The sequence below is a fragment of the Ambystoma mexicanum genome, chromosome 5q, assembly GCF_040938575.1.
Source record: "Ambystoma mexicanum isolate Mex_15411 chromosome 5q, UKY_AmexF1_1, whole genome shotgun sequence".
In the NCBI taxonomy this organism is placed as follows: Eukaryota; Metazoa; Chordata; class Amphibia; order Caudata; family Ambystomatidae; genus Ambystoma; species Ambystoma mexicanum.
Window position 1 is genome coordinate 362,319,602 of NC_090933.1, and position 18,605 is coordinate 362,338,206.

The following is an 18,605-nucleotide window of genomic DNA, read 5'->3' on the forward strand; positions in this document are numbered from 1 at the left end:
CCCTTTCCTCCATAGTGCATGGGCGTCCCTTGCAAGAGACGGGAGACAAAACCCTTTTCACCAGAAGAAACTTTCTTCCCCTTTAAATTAAGAAGCACCCAGGGGTTTGGCCCTGGGAGCATGCGCTGCCCTGACTCTGCCCTCCGGCGCCACACCTCAGCCCCCATAGACGTGTCGATGATAGATTTAACATTGCCTAATGACACCAGTATTTTTAGGGGGGAGGATGGTGGGACGTATGGAGGAAAGGGGTCTAGGGACTAAAAGTATGTTAGTCACTACAGTGAGTAACTTATTATAATCACTCTTATGTCTCATCCCCTTTCCTCCATACTGCATAGGTGATAACAACAGAATGTAGCCCCAGGGTGGAGAGGAGACCCTCCTTAAGCAAATTGGTGCCTGAGAACAGCCTGTCCGAAAGCCGCATCAGATCTAGAGCCGGCATCCAAACAGTAATGCTTGCAAAAACCTGAAGTTGTGGCCCATGTGGCCACCCTGCTTATGTCTTGCCAAGGGACATGGTGCTGGAATGCGATGGCCGTTGCCTTGGCCCTGACTGCATGGGCATGCATGTTTGCCGGAAGCGACTTGTGCTGCCTCTCGTATGCTTCTTTGATGGCCGAGACCATCCAGCGGGATATGGAGGCCTTGGAAGGTTGGTAGCCTGGTCTTGCACCTCCAAAAGTGACAAACAGGGTGTCTGACTTGTGGAAGCCCTTGATCCTGTTGAAGTAGAATTTCAGGGCACACCTGACATCCATGCAGTGCAGACCTCTCTGTGCCTCATCCTTAGGATCGGCAAAAAACTGAGGAAGGACTATTTCCTTGTTCAAATGGAAAGCAGACAGTTCTGAAGCGACGAGTGCCTGGATTTCGCTGACTCTGCGAGCTGAAGTGAGGCCGACTAGTAAGGCCGTCTTAATGGTGACCATCCTGATGTCCGCGGACGCCATTGGCTCAAATGGTTTGTGCGCCAAGGCGCCCAAGACTATGTTCAGGTCTCACACGGGTGTGGCCTATTGATGGGCGGGTAGAGCCTTGCAAGCCCCGTCAAGTGTTTCTTGACAATCGGATTGGAAGAGGAGAAGACCCCCTCCTCTGAGGTTTTGTAAGCCTCGATGGCTGCGAGGTAAGTACGGCAGGTGTCCACCTGCACGCCTGAGTGGGCGAGGTGCGCCGAGAAGGAGAGCATGTCGTCCAAGGTACATGCCAGGGGGTCGATTTCCTTGGAGTCTTCCCAGTGGCAGAACCTGGTCCATTTACTTTTATACTGGGCCCTGGCACCCTTGCTCCTTGCGCCATGTATGAACTCCAGATTAGCCTGGGAGAGGCTGAGGTGTCTTAGCGTTACGTGCTCAGGAACCACGCTGTGAGGGATAGTTTCTGTGGTGCGGGGTGGATGACTCTGCTCCCCTGCTGCGACAGAAGATGTGCTGGGCCGTCGGGAGGTGAATCAGTGGCATCTCCGAAAGGCTGGGCAGCTCTGAGAACCATGGCCTGGCCGGCCACCAAGTAGCTATTAGAATGATGTTGAGCTGGCGAGACTCCTTGATCGTGCAAATCACTCTGAATCAGCGGAGTTGGTGGGAAGGCGTACGCTGTACTGCCATTCCACTGAATCCGAAATGTGTTGCCCATGGAGCTGTGGCCCTGTCCCTGCCAGGAGGCGAACTGAGGGCATTTCTTGTTGTGCCAGGTTGCAAAGAGATCCACCTAGGGGAGACCCCATCTGTTGAAGATCTCCTGAATAACAAAGTTGTTTAGCTGCCACTCGTAGTTGTCCATTCCCAACCTGCTAAGCCTGTCAGCCTCCAGCTTGGCTTCCCCCGGAAGGTGGGCTGCCATATCGCAGATGCCATTTTCCAGGGCCCACTCCCACATGCTGATTGCCAGTCGGCACAGTGGAGGGGATCTGGTGCTTCCCTGCTTATTGACATAGAACATGCTGGTCGAGTTGTCTGTCTGGATGAGGACAACCTTGCCCCTGAGAAGTGGAAGGAATGCTCTGAGCGCTAGCCAGATGGCGTTCAGCTCCAACCAATTGATGTGGTACTCCTGCTCCTGTCGGGTCCAGGTGCCATGGACCGAGAGATTGTCCACGGTGGCTCCCCAGCCCTCGAGCGAGGGGTCCGTGGTGACTATGACCCGAGGGGTGGCAGGCCGGAAAGGCTTGCCCGTCCGTAGGTTGCAATCCCTGGACCACCGTAAAGACCGTGGGGGAGTTGAGGCCAACAGGAAGTACCTGGTATTGGAAATGGTACCCCATGATCCTGAACCGGAGGAAACAACAGTGATTATGCCAAATCGGGACGTGTGAGTACACGTCCTTCAGATCCAGTGAGCACATCCAGTCTCCCTTGCACAATGTCAAAATGGCGAAAATCCTGGAGTAATAGCCCAAGCCTCGCTGGGAGGCTGGAACTTCCTCCACGGCCTGGCTCTCTACGAGCGAACGGATCTCTGCCAGAAGAGTTGCTGTCCCAACCTGGGGGAGTGGGGAGGAGGGAGGAGAGGCTGGGATGGATAGGTGGTACTCCATGGATACTACGGGAAGGATCCAGAGGTCCGTGAAATTCTGGCACCAGAAATGTGCATGGAGAGCAAGCCTGCCCCGTACTGGAGACACGTGGACCCTCAGAGGCTGTTGTGGAGGAGGGGGTCTGGAAAAAGCCCTTACCCCCCCTTTTTATTGCTTGCGCCGATGTGGAGTCAGTGAGCAGTCCGGCTGCCTGGACCTCTGTTCTTGGAAGCCACGGTACCCTCCGTATGTACGCCCCTTGTGGGAGCGCTGCTGTGACTGGGTGTACGTTTTGGGTGTGGTCTTTGTTAAGATGGATAAAGACTTGGCCATTTGTGAGCTGTTTTACTTTTTGTCTAGCTCCTCGTCCATGGTGGAGTGGAAGAGGTCCTCCCCTCGAACGGCAGGTCTAATATGCGTTCCAGGATATCCGGGTTGAATTTAGTTGCACAGAGCCAGGCAGTCCTTCTCATGTCCGTGGCGATACAGATGGCACGGCCAGAGGTGTCAATATGGGTCACAGTGGACTCCATGAGGTCCTGCGCCACCAACTTGGCCTCAGCCAGTCCCGCCTTGAAACGTGATTGGCTTTGCGTAGGGAGTTCTGGGAGGAAGTCTGCAATTTCCCGCCATAACCACTGGTTAGCGGCAGCCAGCATGGCATCGGCGTTGGCCTGACGAAGATGCAAGGACGTGTTGGAATACAGCTTCTTCACATACGCCTCCAAGATCTTCTCCTCTTTGCCTAGCCGCGTCGCAGAGGAGGAGGCTGAGGATGACAGAGGCTTGGAGTATAGTGATGCTGCAGCGATCACAGAGGAGTGTGGCTGAGGATGGGCCGATAGCAAGAGTGTACCCCCCTCCATCTGCCTGTACTTGGCATCCAGGCGTCGAATGACCGGCTGGGCGGATTGAGGCTTGCGCCAACCCTTCTTGGCCAGGGAGACTATGTCGGTCTGCAGTGGAATTCCCGTTTTGGCAGAGGGGCGTTGCGTGAGGACTTCAGCAAGGACCCCCTCTGCTGGTTGCTCGACCTCGGGCTAAGGAAGGCCCAGGTACTCGGCTAGCTCTGCAAGATGTTCATGGAAGGCCTTGGCTGATGAGGGTGTGTCTGGGTCCTCCCCCCTCAACCGTGTCCTGGGGGTCAGGCGGATGCTGCATGGGAGGAGGAGTAGCGGGAGCCGGAGGCTGAGGTACAGGGACCGGAGCCAGAGGCTGTGGAGGAGGCTGGTACGGAACCGCCTGAGGAATCGGGTGGGGGGCCGGAGGCAAAGGCTGCACCGGGGCCAGGGGCGCCGGCAGAGGAGCCCGAGGTACTGGAAACATTGGAGGGAGCACATCCCTGATAGCATCCCTGAGGATAACCCCCATCTGAGGTGATTTCATGAGCCCGAGGAACCTCTCAAAGAACCCGTCTTCACAGGCTGGAGGGGGGGTACGGGATATAGACGGAGTAGCAGGAGGCTGCTAGAGCCGCTGCATACACTGCCCATATGGACGTAGCGGCAACCAGCCCTGCGCAAATGAAGGACAGGCTGTAGGCCACGTACCAGGTTGAGGCCAGTCCCACCTCGACACTCGTTCTTTGCCGAACTCTTGGAAGGGCGTCGGATGGGTGCTGATATCTGGCACGGCAGCCATCTTGTCGAGCTGCCTGCCACGTGCCTGCGTCATGTTGCTCGACTCGCTGGGCCCAGTCTCCTCCAGGACTCATGAGTGTGGATTGTAAGCCTACCCTGCTCCTCGGGCCTAGACCCGGTAGGTGTGGCACCCTCAGCCCGGGGGCCGGAAGAGCTGCGTTTAGGCGCCCCCTCGGATGTATTGCCAGTACTAGGGTGTGGCCTCTCCGACATAATGCCGGTACAAGGGCGTAGCCCCTTGGGTGAAGACCCGGTACAAGAACCTTCCGGTTTCTCAACACTGTCACCGGGAGGATACGAGGATCCGTCGGCCTGTAGGCCGGTAGCTGGAGCAGCCTCAGTGCACGTTCTAGTACGAGAACCTGAGCGGTCCCTCCCGCGCGGGCGAGTCCTTGGGAAGGAGTCTCCCTTGCGGGGTGCGATGGAGAATAAAGGCTCTACCTTGGGCCTTAATCGATGTTTGACAAAGTCTGTGAGGTCCTCTGGAGGCGATTTCTGGAAGAGCTCCCTCCACCTGACTAGTCTGTTCTTCAGAGACCTCGATGACAGGGCGTTGCACACTGCAGAAGCTTGCCAACTGTGGTCTGGGCCAAGACAACGTAGACAAAGAGCGTGGGGGTCTGAAGTTGGGAAGAGCCAGTCGCAGGATGGACACCTGCTGAACCCTGTGGAAGTCGACATGCGCCAGGGAGGAGCGTGACGCCTGAAGACTAAGGACCTGTATGATAAAAAGACAAAAAAAGGACAGAAGAAGTATCCGCTCGTGGAATTATATGGCCAAAGCCAAACTGTATGATAAAAAGACAAAAAAGGACAGAAGAAGTATCCGCGCATGGAATTATATGGCCAAAGCCAAACCCAGGAGCGCTGGTGAATACGGCCCATTGCCATCGACGCAGAAAAGGGTATTGGGGTGTGGCACCGGAGGGCGGATTCAGGGCGGTGCATGCTCCCGGGGCCGCGCTCCCACGCGCCTCTAGATTTGAAGTGTAAGAAGGTTTTTTCTGGTGAACAGGGTTCTGTCTCCCGTCCCTTGGAAGGGACGCCCATGCAGTATGGAGGAAAGGGGACGGGACGTAAGAGTACACCCTGTGTACTAGGGTTGTGGGAGGAAAGGCATACGCTGTCATATCATTCCACTGTATCTGGAATGCATCGCCCAGGAGCCGGGTGCCAGCCCCTGCCAGGACGTGAACTGCTGGCACTTCCTTTTGTCCCAGGAGGCAAAGAGATCCACTTGAGGATGCCCCCATTTGTTGAAGATCTCCAGCAGCGCCTGGTAGTTCAATTGCCACTCTTAATTGGCCGCTCCCGGTTTGCTGAGCCTGTCCGCCTCCTGGTTGGACTCCCCCGGAAGGTGGCCAGCCCGGAGATAGATGTTCTCCAGAGCCCATTCCAACATGCCGATGGCTAGGTTGCATAGTGGAGGGGACCTGGTGCTTGTTGACCTAGTACATGCTGTTGGAACGGTCTGTCTGTATGAGGATCGTGACGAATGAGGACCGCGTACCTGTATGATAAAAGACAACAAAAAAAAAGAAGAAACCTTCGACATGAGTTGGCATGGCGTAGAGACATTTTTTGCAAGCAAATGCGTTCCAATCAGCAAACAGAGTCTGTAGAAAAAAGCAACTGAGGTCACGGGGCGCAGCACCTCAAATACTGGCCCCAACGTCATCTCCGGGGTGGGGCTAATAGAGGTTCCAGACGGAGCCGGGGCAGAGCAACGCTGTACCCCCTACAGCAGAAATGTTTCTGAAGAACAGGTGTGCTGTGATAGGATTGTCGTAAATGAGGAATCCATAGAAGGATAGAAGGAAAGAATCCATTACAATGGGTGAAATTAATAATGAGATAATTGGTGGGAAGATGAAAACCACAATGTCTGACTCTGCTTGCTCCCTAGGAGACTGTTGTGACCGCTGGTCTACCATTGTTCTGGCAGGGATGCATGCTTGAGTGCATATCAAGCTACTTTCAGCTAAGAGGACTACACGCTTTGTAGTCAGTACATGATAAATGAAACTTGTTGAATGATTTGGAAACACCTGGCGAAACAAACAGCATCTTGGTGGGTTCATCATCAGCACCTTGTGGATATTTTATAGACACAATAGTGGGGGTATATATCTAAACAACTGCTTCCAGTGGTAATCTGCCTTTTAGCACAGAAATTTCACTGCATAACTGTTTGCCACACCTTTTTTTTACCAAATATTTTCTGCAGGTGGAGGTTTGGGTGAGGAAATATGGGATGGGTAGAAGGTGGGGTGGTGGGCCACCCCCGGTATTTTGTGGCAAAAAAGTACAAAGAGTGCGCTAAACACATTTTGCCGTGAAATGTCTGTGTTAAAAACATATAGAACCCTTCTGATGCAAAAAGATTTCCATGTATGGCTTGCCTGGAAACAGAACACAACTGATTAAATACTTTCAAGATAACACACACAATTTATAGATAACGCAACCAGGCTAGCGTGCATTGCACAGTATAAGTGTGCTCAATCACAAACGGCAGAAATGGACAGCAAACTAAGGGTGGCAAATTTAAAGTTTTATTCACGTTTAGGAACCTGCAAATTCTCTGTAAGCTTTCAAAAATAAAATACAAAATTAAATATACAAAATGAAGCTACTGCATTCAAAAACACCTGTGAGAAAAGCAGTTGCTACAATGAAAATACATCAAAATCGAGAAGTATAAAAGTATTTACAGTATAAAGTAATACAACATGAACGTTTTTAAACAAAGGTTATTCACATTTTTCAATATATCTCCATATTGAATCTATGTTTTTCTTTTACAATGGTTTCCATTTGTTTCTGGTGTGGAATTCTGAACTTGTAGATGTTGCTTCTTAAAAGGAGGAGAGATCCATTCTTCTGAACTAAGTTAAAGAAAATGAATATGGAATTAGTCAGTCACACAAAAAAGTAAAGCATTTGTTCAACACCAAACACAGACGGACTTCAATGAATCACTGTACACTTGTTGACATGTTAAGAACACATTTAGACAGAATACATATTTTACTGCAGCATGAGTGAGAATCACAAAGAGGCTAATACACGAATATATGATTTTCAAGAATGTAACATTTCTTCAGATGAAAGAACAACTAATTAATTATCTCTGTTAATGTTCTTTCTGATGGATGTTCATCCCTCAGATTCCTCATATTGAATATATCTTACCTGCGGCAGCAGATCTCGAAAACCTTAGACAGCAACTTTGGGTTGAGGTCGGTCTACGCTCCTCATCTTTGAAGCCGGACATGACATTGGCACAGATACCTTGCACTGTGCCCCGTTACTTGTTTTTTCCCCCGTTCTCAGCTGCATTGAGGATCATGAACGAAATGAAGCACCTCTTAGCATTGAAAGAGACATCAACAGGAGAGCTCCCCCTTATTGGGGGAAGTAGGCGGGAAGGGTGACGAGGAATCTGTGGGAGGAACATCCATCAGAAAGAAAATTACCATTGTTAAGTAATTTTTTCTTCTAATGGATTGTGTCCTCCCATGGATTACTCATCTTAGATAGACTCCCATAGCAGTACAAAATAGAGGAGCTAACACCATTGATATTAAACTAGAATATTCTGCAGGACAGCTGTACCAAAACGAGTGTCCTGACCAGACATGTTATACAGGCAGTAATATTTTGCAAAGGTGTGGATAGAAGCCCACATTGCCACTTGGCAGATCTCTTGAACAGGAACTCCTCTTTGGAGTACTGATGTGGGTGCCAGACCTCTAGGTGAATGTGTTATGAAGCCCTCTGAATGTCTTTTCCCACCAAAGAGTAGCATTCAGAAGGAGAAATTACTTAGCATAATGTTCTTTCTATGGATTCTTCTCTCACAGATTCCTCATCCGATAGATATTCCCTCCAGTTTTGCTGCTTCGGGAAAATTGTCGACAGGGGGCGTAGTGGACCTCGACCCGGCCGTCGATCCGTCTTTCTCGCCATCTGGTCGTCAGCTCCAGGCATGACATCAGGCGGCGTATAAATACCACGTCACTACGCCCCAACCTCAGTTCTCCCCCCACCCCCTCGAGCACCACACGCTGCATAGGAAAACAGAGAATAAATGGGCTAATGAGCCCTTAAAAAAGAAGTAACTCTAGACCTCCAAAGGAGGAACAATTGAACAAACACTACAAGTAGCGTTAGAAAAATCTTAGTTTTTTTAATACTGTGGCAGGAAGCGGGATGGGAGGGGAGATGAGGAATCTGCGGGAGAACAATCCATAGACAGAACATTACGGTAAGTCATTTCTCCTTCAATCGATTGCCTTTCTCCTGAAGATTCCTCATCTGACAGACTCCCAAAGCAGTAAAAGAAGGACGTGGGCAGAAGGTTATACGAACACATTTTGCAGCACTGCCTTGATAAAACGCGCATCAGTAGTATGAGCAACTTCCAGACTGTAGTGCTTTGCAAAGACCATGTCGCAGCACGACAAATCTCCCGGACAGGAACTCCCCTCTGCAATACTGTTGATGCCGAGAAACCCCTTGTCGAATAGGCCCTGATGCCTGCTGGTAATTCCTTCCCAGCCGACTGGTAGCATTCATCTATGCAGAAAATTATCCATCGGCATAAAGTCTGCTTGGTTATGGGGAGGCCCTTACGGACTAATGAAACTGCCACGAAGAGCTGGTCAGCTCTCCTGAAATCAGCTGTCCTGGCAATATTACTCAATGCCCTCTTTGGGTCTAGGTGATTTAACTGTTCCTCCTGCTTGGAAGCGTGCAGAGGAGGGTAGAAGACCAGAAGGTCGATGGATTGCGACAGGTGAAATTCTGAAACAACCTTGGGGAGGAAGCCAGGCCTTACCCTGAGTGAAACTTTCTCCCAGAAAAAACGCAGGAAGGGTGGCTTACAGCATAAGGACTGTAGTTCACTCACCCGCCTAGCGGATGTAATTGCCATCAAGAAGGCTGTTTTCAAAGAGAGAAGCCGTAAAGGACAAGAATCCATAGGCTCCAAGGGAGCCACCATCAGAAATGTCAGTACCAGATTAAGGTCCCAATTTGGGAAAACAAAGGGAGTTGGCGGAAACTTATTTACAGGGCCTTTCAGGAAGTGTGCCATTACCAGGATTGTAAAAAATGAACCTTGATCCGGGGATCTTTTAAACACAAACAAGGACGCCAAATGTCCTTTGACTGTGGTGACCTGAAGGCCTGCAGAGGCAAGTGACAGAAGAAATTCCATCACTGTAGTGGTGGGGCAAGAGATGGGATCAATCTAACGTTCCATGCACCACACCTGAAATCTTCTCCATCTGCATGCGTACAAAGATCCTGTAGATTTCTGCGTGCAGCCAGCAACACCTTAAGTACATTCTCAGAGAGGTCCGAGTCATCATATCTCATCCTCTCAAAAGTTGCACATGTAGGTTGAGGGATTCCGGGGTCGGATCGAGTACCCGACCTTCTGACTAGGTTAGGAGATTCAGGCATCGAGGCAACCAGTGAGGTGAACAGATGGACAGATCCAAGAGGTCGGAGTACCAGGTTCTCCTTGCCCAGTCCGGGACGATCTATATCCTGGTCGCTCGAAACCTCTTCAACCTCCGGAGAAACCATGGAATGACGGGAATCAGAGGGGACGCGTAAAGGAGAGGGAAGGTCCAATCCACCAGAAAAGCATCCCCCAGTGCACCGTTCGCTGGGAATTCCCACAAGAAAAACTGTTCCCATTTCCTGTTGGACTCCGTTGCAAACAGATCCACTGCTGGGGTACCCTAGAGAGCGAACACCTCCTCTGGCACACTTCCGACTCGTGCAAGACCGTGCTCTGCCTGCTCAGAGCATCCACCAAGTTGTTCGTCAGAAGGAGGACATGTTTCCCCTGCAGAGATGGGGCAAATGCTTTCACGGCTAGCCTGATAGCTCGCAACTCCAGCCTGTTGATGTGCCACCTGGCTTCAAGTCTTTGACCAGAATCCGCTCACCTGCAAATCCTCGCAGTGAGCACCCCAACCCTTCAGAGACGCACCCGTGACCACTCAGGTCTGAGGCCAAGGAGGCCAGAAGGGTTCCCCCGCCAAAAGACTGTTGCGGTCCGCCCACCAGACCAGGTCATTGACCACTGATGCAGACAACCTGAGGATGTCAGGCATCAAGGATTTAAAATCCTCCCACTCTTGGCGGTTGGTAGGCCCAGACGATGGCTTATCTTTATACGTTGACGACTCGGAGTCTTGACTGTGACGCTTTTTCGGGACGAGGAAGAGTGGGACCGTTTCTTCTTCTGCCTATGGTCTTTCTCTGGAGTATGCCTCTCAGTTTTGGCCTCCGAAGACTGAACCGTCGACCGCGCCAGTGATTTTGAAGGTAGTCGACACAGAGCAAGTTTTGCAGCTTGATCGTCTAGGGATTTGGGTTGCATTTTGGTGCAAGAAGGACCCCCGTCAGTCCTGGGACCCGTGCAGAAGCACCAGAGACACAATTGGAACACTGTTTGAAACCCGATACCCGAGCGACCGACATCTCACGTCGAGGAATTTGGAGAACAAGTAAAAGTTTTCTGACGAATACGTTCGATGACTCGAAGCTCTGTGTTCCCAAACAGCGTGTTAGGTTAGAGCACAGAAAAAAGGAACTGAGGTTGGGGCATAGTGACGTGGTATTTATACGATACCTGACTTCACGTCAGGAGTCGACGACCAGATGCCGAGCAAGACGGATTGACGGTCGGGTGGTGCTGGTTGTACAGACTTTCAGTGAGACCTTTTACCTGAAGAATCACAAAAACGGCCATCAGGAAGGCCGTCTTAAGGGTAAGCAACCTGATGAATGTGGAATGCATGGGCTCAAACCGAGCCGCCATCAAAAAGGTAGGTAGACCTGAATGACCTATGGCGAGAGAGCAAGGGCAACAAGAAGGGCTACTCCTTTTACTCCCACCCACATGGTACATACTCAGGTTTATATTACATCTTTGTGGCGAGGGAACAGTTCATCCACTTTCAGGAGGTCAAACACACGGCAAGAAGATTATCAGATCATGTCCCTCTAAAAGCTTCAATGACTTGGTGGAGGAAGACATGTTCATCTCCCACCTGGAGACTGCAGGCTGAAGCCCTAACAGATGGGGCATATGCAGAGGAGATCAGGTGGGCCATAACAGATGACGTTGAGCCCAATTAAGGCTCTGTGGATGATTATGGGGTACTGTGGGAGGCACTTAAAGTGACGACCAGGGGCAAATGGATAGCCACCTTTTATGGCATCTGCTCTATGTTACTTTCCACCTTAAAGGACCAGATCAAAATGTTCAAAGGCAAGTTGGCGACAGGGTCGCTGTGTGGGGCTGAACTTCTCTGGGAAAGGGTGCGATGAAAGCAAGCACAGGAACACCTGGGGATGCATGATTAAGCACACTAGACAAGGATTCAAGGGGAGGGGGACAAAGCAGGACAGCTCTTGGCCTGGCTCCTTAGACGGAAGCAGCAACAGAGCCTGATCTCCAAGAATGAGAGCGAGGACAGGAACCTGATTATGACACAGGTGGGCATAAACAGTCTTTCAAGGGTATTATGAACAGCTATATGAAAGTATGTGGCCGGTGAACGTGACTGACATGGAGGACGTGTTGGACCAGGCTTCTCTTCCCCTACTAGGTGCAGAGGCGGTGCCTAAGTTAGAGGAACCCCGGACGGAGGATGAAACTATACTCAGATCAGCTCGTCCCGACTCTGGCAGCTTTACGGCACAGCTTTTTACAGGGGGAGCCTGTGAATTATTATAGTGTTGTTGAAGTCAGGGAGGGAACCGCGTCATAGTGGGTTTTACTGCCCCATCTCTTTACTCAACAGACACCAAGACACTGGAGAACGTGTTGGCAACTAGACTTCTGAAAGAGGCTTCCCGAATGATTCATCGATATCAGTGTGGCTTTGTATGGGGCAGAAATACAACGATGAACCTTAGAAGGCTCCATTATATTATTGAGCAGGGACAGGAGGTGGAGGAGGAATTGACGGTGGTCTCCATGGATGTGGTGAAGGCCTTTGACTCAGTGCACTAGGATTGGCTTTTCTGTGTCCTTGAGAGGAATGTCTAGGCCCTAACATACTGAGGTGGATCCCTCTATTGTATCGGGTGCCCCTAACAAGAGTAAACACAGGCAAGGAGGTATCGAGAAGCTGGCAGTTGGGAAGAGGCACGCGCCAAAGCTGCCTGCTGTCCCCCATCCTCTTTGCCCTAGCGCTGGAGCCCGTAGCAAGAATCTTTAGGATGCAATTCCGCAAAGCAGGGATAATTGTGGAGGGTCAGCATCATGTTATCTCCCTGTACGCGGATGACGTCCTGCTCTATGTACATTGCCCCGTTGTACACGTCCCTTCCACGTAAGTGTTATATCATCTGGGGCGCTCACCGGCTTCCACGTGAATGCGGATACAATTAAAGTTACTCACTGTAGTGACTTGAGTACTCCTAGTCCATAATCCCCTTTCCTCCACCACTGTGGGCGTCTCCCACCATGGGCACGGTACCGGAACCTTTGGCAGCGAAAAATTGAGCTTCCCCTTTAAATTTAGTATAGCGTGTGGGAATGCCCTGCTGAGGCCCTGCCCTCCGGCGCATCACCTCAGTCCGCTTTGAACACATCGGACGCTAGATACCATGATATGCCTCTTACATATAGCCCTTGCCATACGAGTGGGGGAAGGTGGGTGAGACATATGGAGGAAAGAAGACTGTGGACTATGAGTATGATTGTCAGTAAACTGAGTAACTTTAATTACTCATACGTCCCATCATCTTTCCGCCATCCTTGTGGGTGATTCCACCGAACAAGAACATAGGGGGAAGCTGTGACAACCTGACTCATATCTAGGATGGAGCAAAAAGGTTCTTCAGAACCGCCTGACCAAACTCAGCATTGTGCCCGGAGCTGGTATTCAGGGAATAGTGCTTGCAGAAGGCCGATGGAGTGACCCAAGTAGCCGCCCTGCTGATGACATCCCAAGAAGCATGTCTCCGTAACGCGACGGCTGTGGTCTTAGGTCTGACCGCATGGATGTGAATCCGCTCAGAGCCTGGTTGGCCCATGGCCGTATACGCCTCTGAAATGGCCTGACCATCCAACGGACGATGGAAGCATTGGAGGCCTGAGAGCCGGGGGAGGAGCCCCCGGAAGTCACCAACAATGCCTCAGCCCTCCTTAAGGATTTCATCCGAGAGAGGTAAAACTTGAGCACCCTCTTGAGGTCCAGGGAAAGTAGGGCCCTTTCTGCCTCTGACTGCAGGTCTGGGAAGAACACCGGCAGGCAGATCTCTTGATTCAGATGAAATGGAGAGATCAACTTGGGCAAGAGGTTTGGGTGAGTGCGCAAGATGACCATATCGTTGTGAAACGTGGTGAATGGCTTGCATGAAGACAACACCTGCAGCTCACTGACCCTGCGCACAGAGGTGAGAGCTACCAGTAAAACCGTCTTTAGTGTTACCAAGCATATGTCCGCAGAGGCCTTCGGCTCGAAAGGTTTGCACTGCAAAGCTGCCAGAACCACATTGAGGTCTCAGACCGGGTGCGGCCTATGCACCAAAGGAAAAAGTATAGACAATCCCTTGAGGTGGGCCTTAATCACCAGGTTGGCAGCCGAAAACACATGCTCAGGGGTATTCTTGTAAGCCCCAATGGCCGCCAAATAAGTGCAGCAAGTATCCACCTGCACTCCAGAACGAGCCAAGTGCGCTGAAAAGCCAATAAGTCATCCAGAGAACAGGTGAAAGTATCCAGACCCTTATTGCGAGCTCAATGGCAGAATCTAGTTCACTTGCTCTTATACTGGGACCGAGTGAAGGGCCTCCTGGCATGTTGAAGGATGTCCCAGATGTCATCTGAAAATTGAGCATGCTGAAGCCTCAACTGGTCGGGAACCGGCCGCCAGTGCCAGCCTGGCAGGGTCCGGATGTTCCACTGTCCCACCCTGATGCGTAAGGAAGCCCCTGCTGGTGATGGCATGGTGGACGGGACCCTGCGAGCACAACTGTAGCACATCCGAAAACAAGGCTCTTGAAGGCCAGTGCGGGGCAAACAGGATGAGGCTGCAGCCCACCAAAGCCTGGAAATTGCAGAGAGTCCGCTGAAGCAGAGGGGAGTTGTGAGGGGGTGGGGGGCGTTATCACATAACACCTGCAACCGTGCCAACAGATCTGGAAGGTGTCTCCCAGAGACCTCCGACCCCATTCAGCCCACAAAGCAAACTGGGAGCACTTTGAATTCTGAGGAGATGCGAAAAAGTCCAGGTCCGCGAACCCTTAACGCTGGAACAGGGGAAACAAGGAGTTGGTGTGCAAATCCTGCTTGTAGGTGTTGAACCCCAAGCGGCTCCGCTGATCCGCTTCTGCATTGCTGTCCCCCGGGAGATGGACCACAGAAATCTAGACCCCCTCCGTCAGGGCCCATTCCAAAATCGATACCGCCTCCATACAGAGGAGGGGACGGGGGTGGAGGGAGGTGAACGGTCGCCCCCCCCCCCCCTGCTTGTTCAGGTAAAACATCATAGTAGAATTGTCCGTCCTGACTAGCACAAAACTGACCCTGATGAAGGGCAGAAACCCCTTGAGGGCCAGGCTCACTGCCATGAGCTTGAGCAGCTTGATATGCAGGAGGGCTTCTGCCCTGAACCACATGCCATGAATCGCATAGCCCTCCAGAGTAGCCCCCAGCTGGAAAGAGAAGGGTCTGTCGTCACCACCAAGGTAGGCTCCGGCCGGGTGAAGGGGGCTCCCACGGAAACATTGCCGCCCATCAGCCACCAGCTAAGATCGGGCAGGAGGAGCGGAAGTATTAGGATCCTGTCGGACTGACCCCGTCTCCTGATCCCAATTGCCTGACAGGTGGAGCTGGAGGCGCCTCATCTTGAGGCGAGCGTGCTGTATAGTGAGCACGCAGGCGGCCATAAGCCAAGGTGCTGAAACCATCATGCCCAGGTGGTTGAGTTGGCCAGAAAGTGCTCTATCGCCTTGCAAAGGGCGCTGGAGAACACTGGCTGAAGGCCGTGTTCCAAAGCATCCCTAGGAAGACCAGATCCTGGGAGAAGCACAACTGACTTCCTCTGGTTGAGAGATGAACCCCAGCTGATGAAGAATATCCACCAATCTCTGGTAGGAGTGTATCACCCCTTCGGGTGACCCCGTCCAGATGGGGGGTGATGGCCCTCCAAGCGGAGGAGACCTGCCACTGTGTTCATTAACTTTGTGAAGACACGAGGGGCCGAGTTCAGGCCGAAAGTCAGCACCTTGTACTGGAAGTGCTACGACATAATCGTGAACCACAGAAACCTCTGATGCAGTGGGTAGATGGGGATATGCAGGTATGCATACTTGAGGTCTAGGGAACACATCCAGTCCCCTGCACACAGAGACTGTGCCATGTGCGCGGGAGTAATCATCTTGAAGTGTTCTAGCGGTAAAGACAGTGTTAGGACAGTTTTTCTAAAGTCCAACTAAGGGCTTAGTAAAACCATTCAACTGAGGCAGTAAAAGACTCCACTCTTAGTATAAGGCTGTACCACCTGAGTATAGGGTAGCGTAGACAAAGCAGCCAGGCTTATTTTAGGAGGGAGAGAGGGCAGTAGACACAGTACAAGTGAAATTGTAATACAAATGATCCAAAGAAATACTGAAACACTATGTATTGTAAAAATAAAGGATTTATTTAAATACAGGTAGGCCCAGATAAATCTAGGGGTTAAGTACTAACACATTATAAGAAATCACAGTATAAAAACACAACACTATACTTGAAAGCACACAGGCCCAAGTATAAACCTTATTTGGAACACCTAACAGTAGTTCTAGGGAAGTCAAAACCTTGTTATACACATTTAGTATAGGTCAAGCCTATTCTTTGGAAGCAAAAGACCAATAGTTACTTTCAGATTACATTCAGTAATACATGGGCCCTTCCAGCTGTATAGTGACGCTTGGAACAAATCACATAAACAGTCAACTGGACAATATACTTTTGTTGAATAGTGAAACACTTATCCTAGGTGCAGTAAAAACCTATAACTACTTTTGTCATAACACACAGTTATACCAGGTGAGTAAAACTTAAGGATGTAATATACAATTACAGATGCTTTTGAAATCGGGGAACCCCAGATTGAGGTAAGCAATAACCCTGGTAACTTATTTGGGATGGCACACAACTAACACAAGGTAAGTAAAACCCACATACTTTAACTTCACAATGAAGGGGAAAGTAAAACCCAATGTCACACTTTACTGAATAGTTATTCTAGGTAGGCAACAACCTAATATAGATTTATTAAGGACAGGCTAGCAGCAAGTCAGGGGAAGCAAGACCCAGTTGGTGGACACTCATACAGTTATCCTAACAGGGCTAACCTGGTGATACCAACAGTTGGAGGACACTCATACAATTACCCTACAGGAATAATCTGGTGAAACCAACACATTACTTTTGTAAAGAGGCACAACCTAATCACAGGAGAGTAAAATACCTTCACATCTACTTTCTATTAGACTGGCAAAACAGTGGCTAAAGAAGAAAAGATGTTGACCATACTTTTTTAAAAATAGTGCATCACACATTCAAGACCAGTAAGAACTTTTGTAACTGTTCACTCTTAGAATTACAGTTACCAACCAACTCTTTACAAGTAAGTAAAACACTTGATTTCTTTTCTAGGCAGAAGTCCCAATCCCTTCAAAGTCTTTCCCTTATTCTTGGAGCATGAGTGTTCTCAGTGGCAGAAGGGGGGTCACTAGGACTAGTGACCAACAGGCAGTGTTAGAATACGTTCTTTAGTAGCAAAAGTCAGAGTTCCTCAGGAAAACTGGGTAAACAGGCGAGTACTTTACTTTTAGAGTTAGAAGAGGGTCCAGGGTCTTCACAGAAGACACCCCAGCAGGATTCAAGCAGTGGGACTGGGTGCACTGGATGAGGGACCTCCCAATCGCAGAAAACACCCCAGGACTACACAGAAATCCCAAAAGGCTTAAGGTAAGTATATACCCAAGCCAACACGGTACCTCAGCAATGAAGAAGAGATTGCAGCAGCAGAACTTCAGGGACTGCAGCCAAATATCCGGTGGATTCCTTGTCCTGGAGACGGAACACAAGACCTCAGAAGGGACTTTGCAGCAGGGATCGATGAAGAAGGCTCTAGGCAAGATTTCTCTCACGGCTGAATGCGGTTTTGAGGATTTGGCACCTTTTTAAGGAGCACAGAAGAAGATAGAAAATCGCGGTTGAATTCTCGTTGTTTTAAAGGTCCAGCATTCTTGTGAGGGGACTTTTCAGACTCGATTCGTGTCTCTGGAGATACACCAAGATGCCCACGAAGTTTCAACGAGATTCAGAATTCGGAAGACCGTGCACCGGACAGTGGCTGGAGGTCCCAGGGTATTAGGGTATTGCAAGAACGCAAGGTCGCAGCAACCCATGGGATGGCTCAAAATGCAGGTCTTCTTGAGTCTAGTGGGTTTTACCATGCTCTGGGTTCGGGTCTTCGTTTTCGGAGACCCCAGGTCGATTGGAAGGAAGGGCTGCAGCAGGCTCCGGTTACACAGCAGGCTCTCCGGTCGCTGGAAATCATCTCTGCCGCTTTTCCTTCATCATCCTCTTCGGTTTAAGTTCCAGTGGTCGACATGACTTCAGCTTTCAGGTATCCAGTATTTATCAGGAACTACAGCACAACCTCTGCATTCTCTCCCTGCATTTTACAAGAAAGGGGCGTCTGGTTGTCCAATCAGGACAGCCAGCCCTCCACTGGGATTTGTCCCAGTTGAAGCAAGGCGTTAAGACAAAGGAAGGGGACATTTTGGACTCCTCCCCCAATTCATGTGCTTACAGACCGATTGGAGCCTGGGCGGGTTGTCCAGGGGCCTCCTGCTGAAGACAAAACTCACACAAAGGAATTTAACGCCCTGGACGTCAGGGGAAGGAACAAGAAACTACAAGAAACACTAAAATGGCAGAAAAAGAAGATGGGGGCCATTTTGGTAAAATGAGCACCCTTATGTGCCTTAACTGCAGCGTGATCACAGCCCGCGGCACAAGAGCACCAAATTAGTAAAAGGTATCACTGCCACCAGCCAGTAAAGGTAAGCTTGTCACTGTAACAGAATTGCTACAGTTTTAATGTGAAAGGGGATACATTGTATCTCCCCAGCACTCCACATAAGGTGGGGTGTGCTGGTTTGACAGAATAAAGTGTAAAAGGGATCCAAAGATCCTTTCTACCCTTGGGAACTGTAGTTCACTCAAGGTTAGCACAAGAAAGTTAAATGGGGAGCCCCCAGGGCAACCCAGCAACAACAGGCACTTATTGCCAATAAGTTGTTAAACATGATAACTTTAAAAAGACACTATGGAGAGTCTTAAAAAGGACACCCATAAAAAGAGTTAAAGATTAGGTGAGTGTGGAAAAAGGTTCCCACTCACT

General features: G+C 50.3%; 1 protein-coding gene across 2 annotated transcripts in view; it reads right to left on the minus strand.

The window, feature by feature from the left end:
- Positions 1 to 6,700: 6,700 nt before the first annotated feature.
- The window catches only part of SMCHD1 (structural maintenance of chromosomes flexible hinge domain containing 1), a 3,133,956-nt gene continuing 3,122,051 nt past the window's right edge, over positions 6,701 to 18,605 (minus strand). For both annotated transcript variants that reach the window (XM_069620859.1, XM_069620860.1), the window contains one exon: positions 6,701 to 7,049. In XM_069620859.1, the coding sequence (XP_069476960.1) occupies positions 6,950 to 7,049 (100 nt within the window). In that variant the 3' untranslated portion in view covers positions 6,701 to 6,949. The remainder of the gene's footprint in view (positions 7,050 to 18,605) is intronic.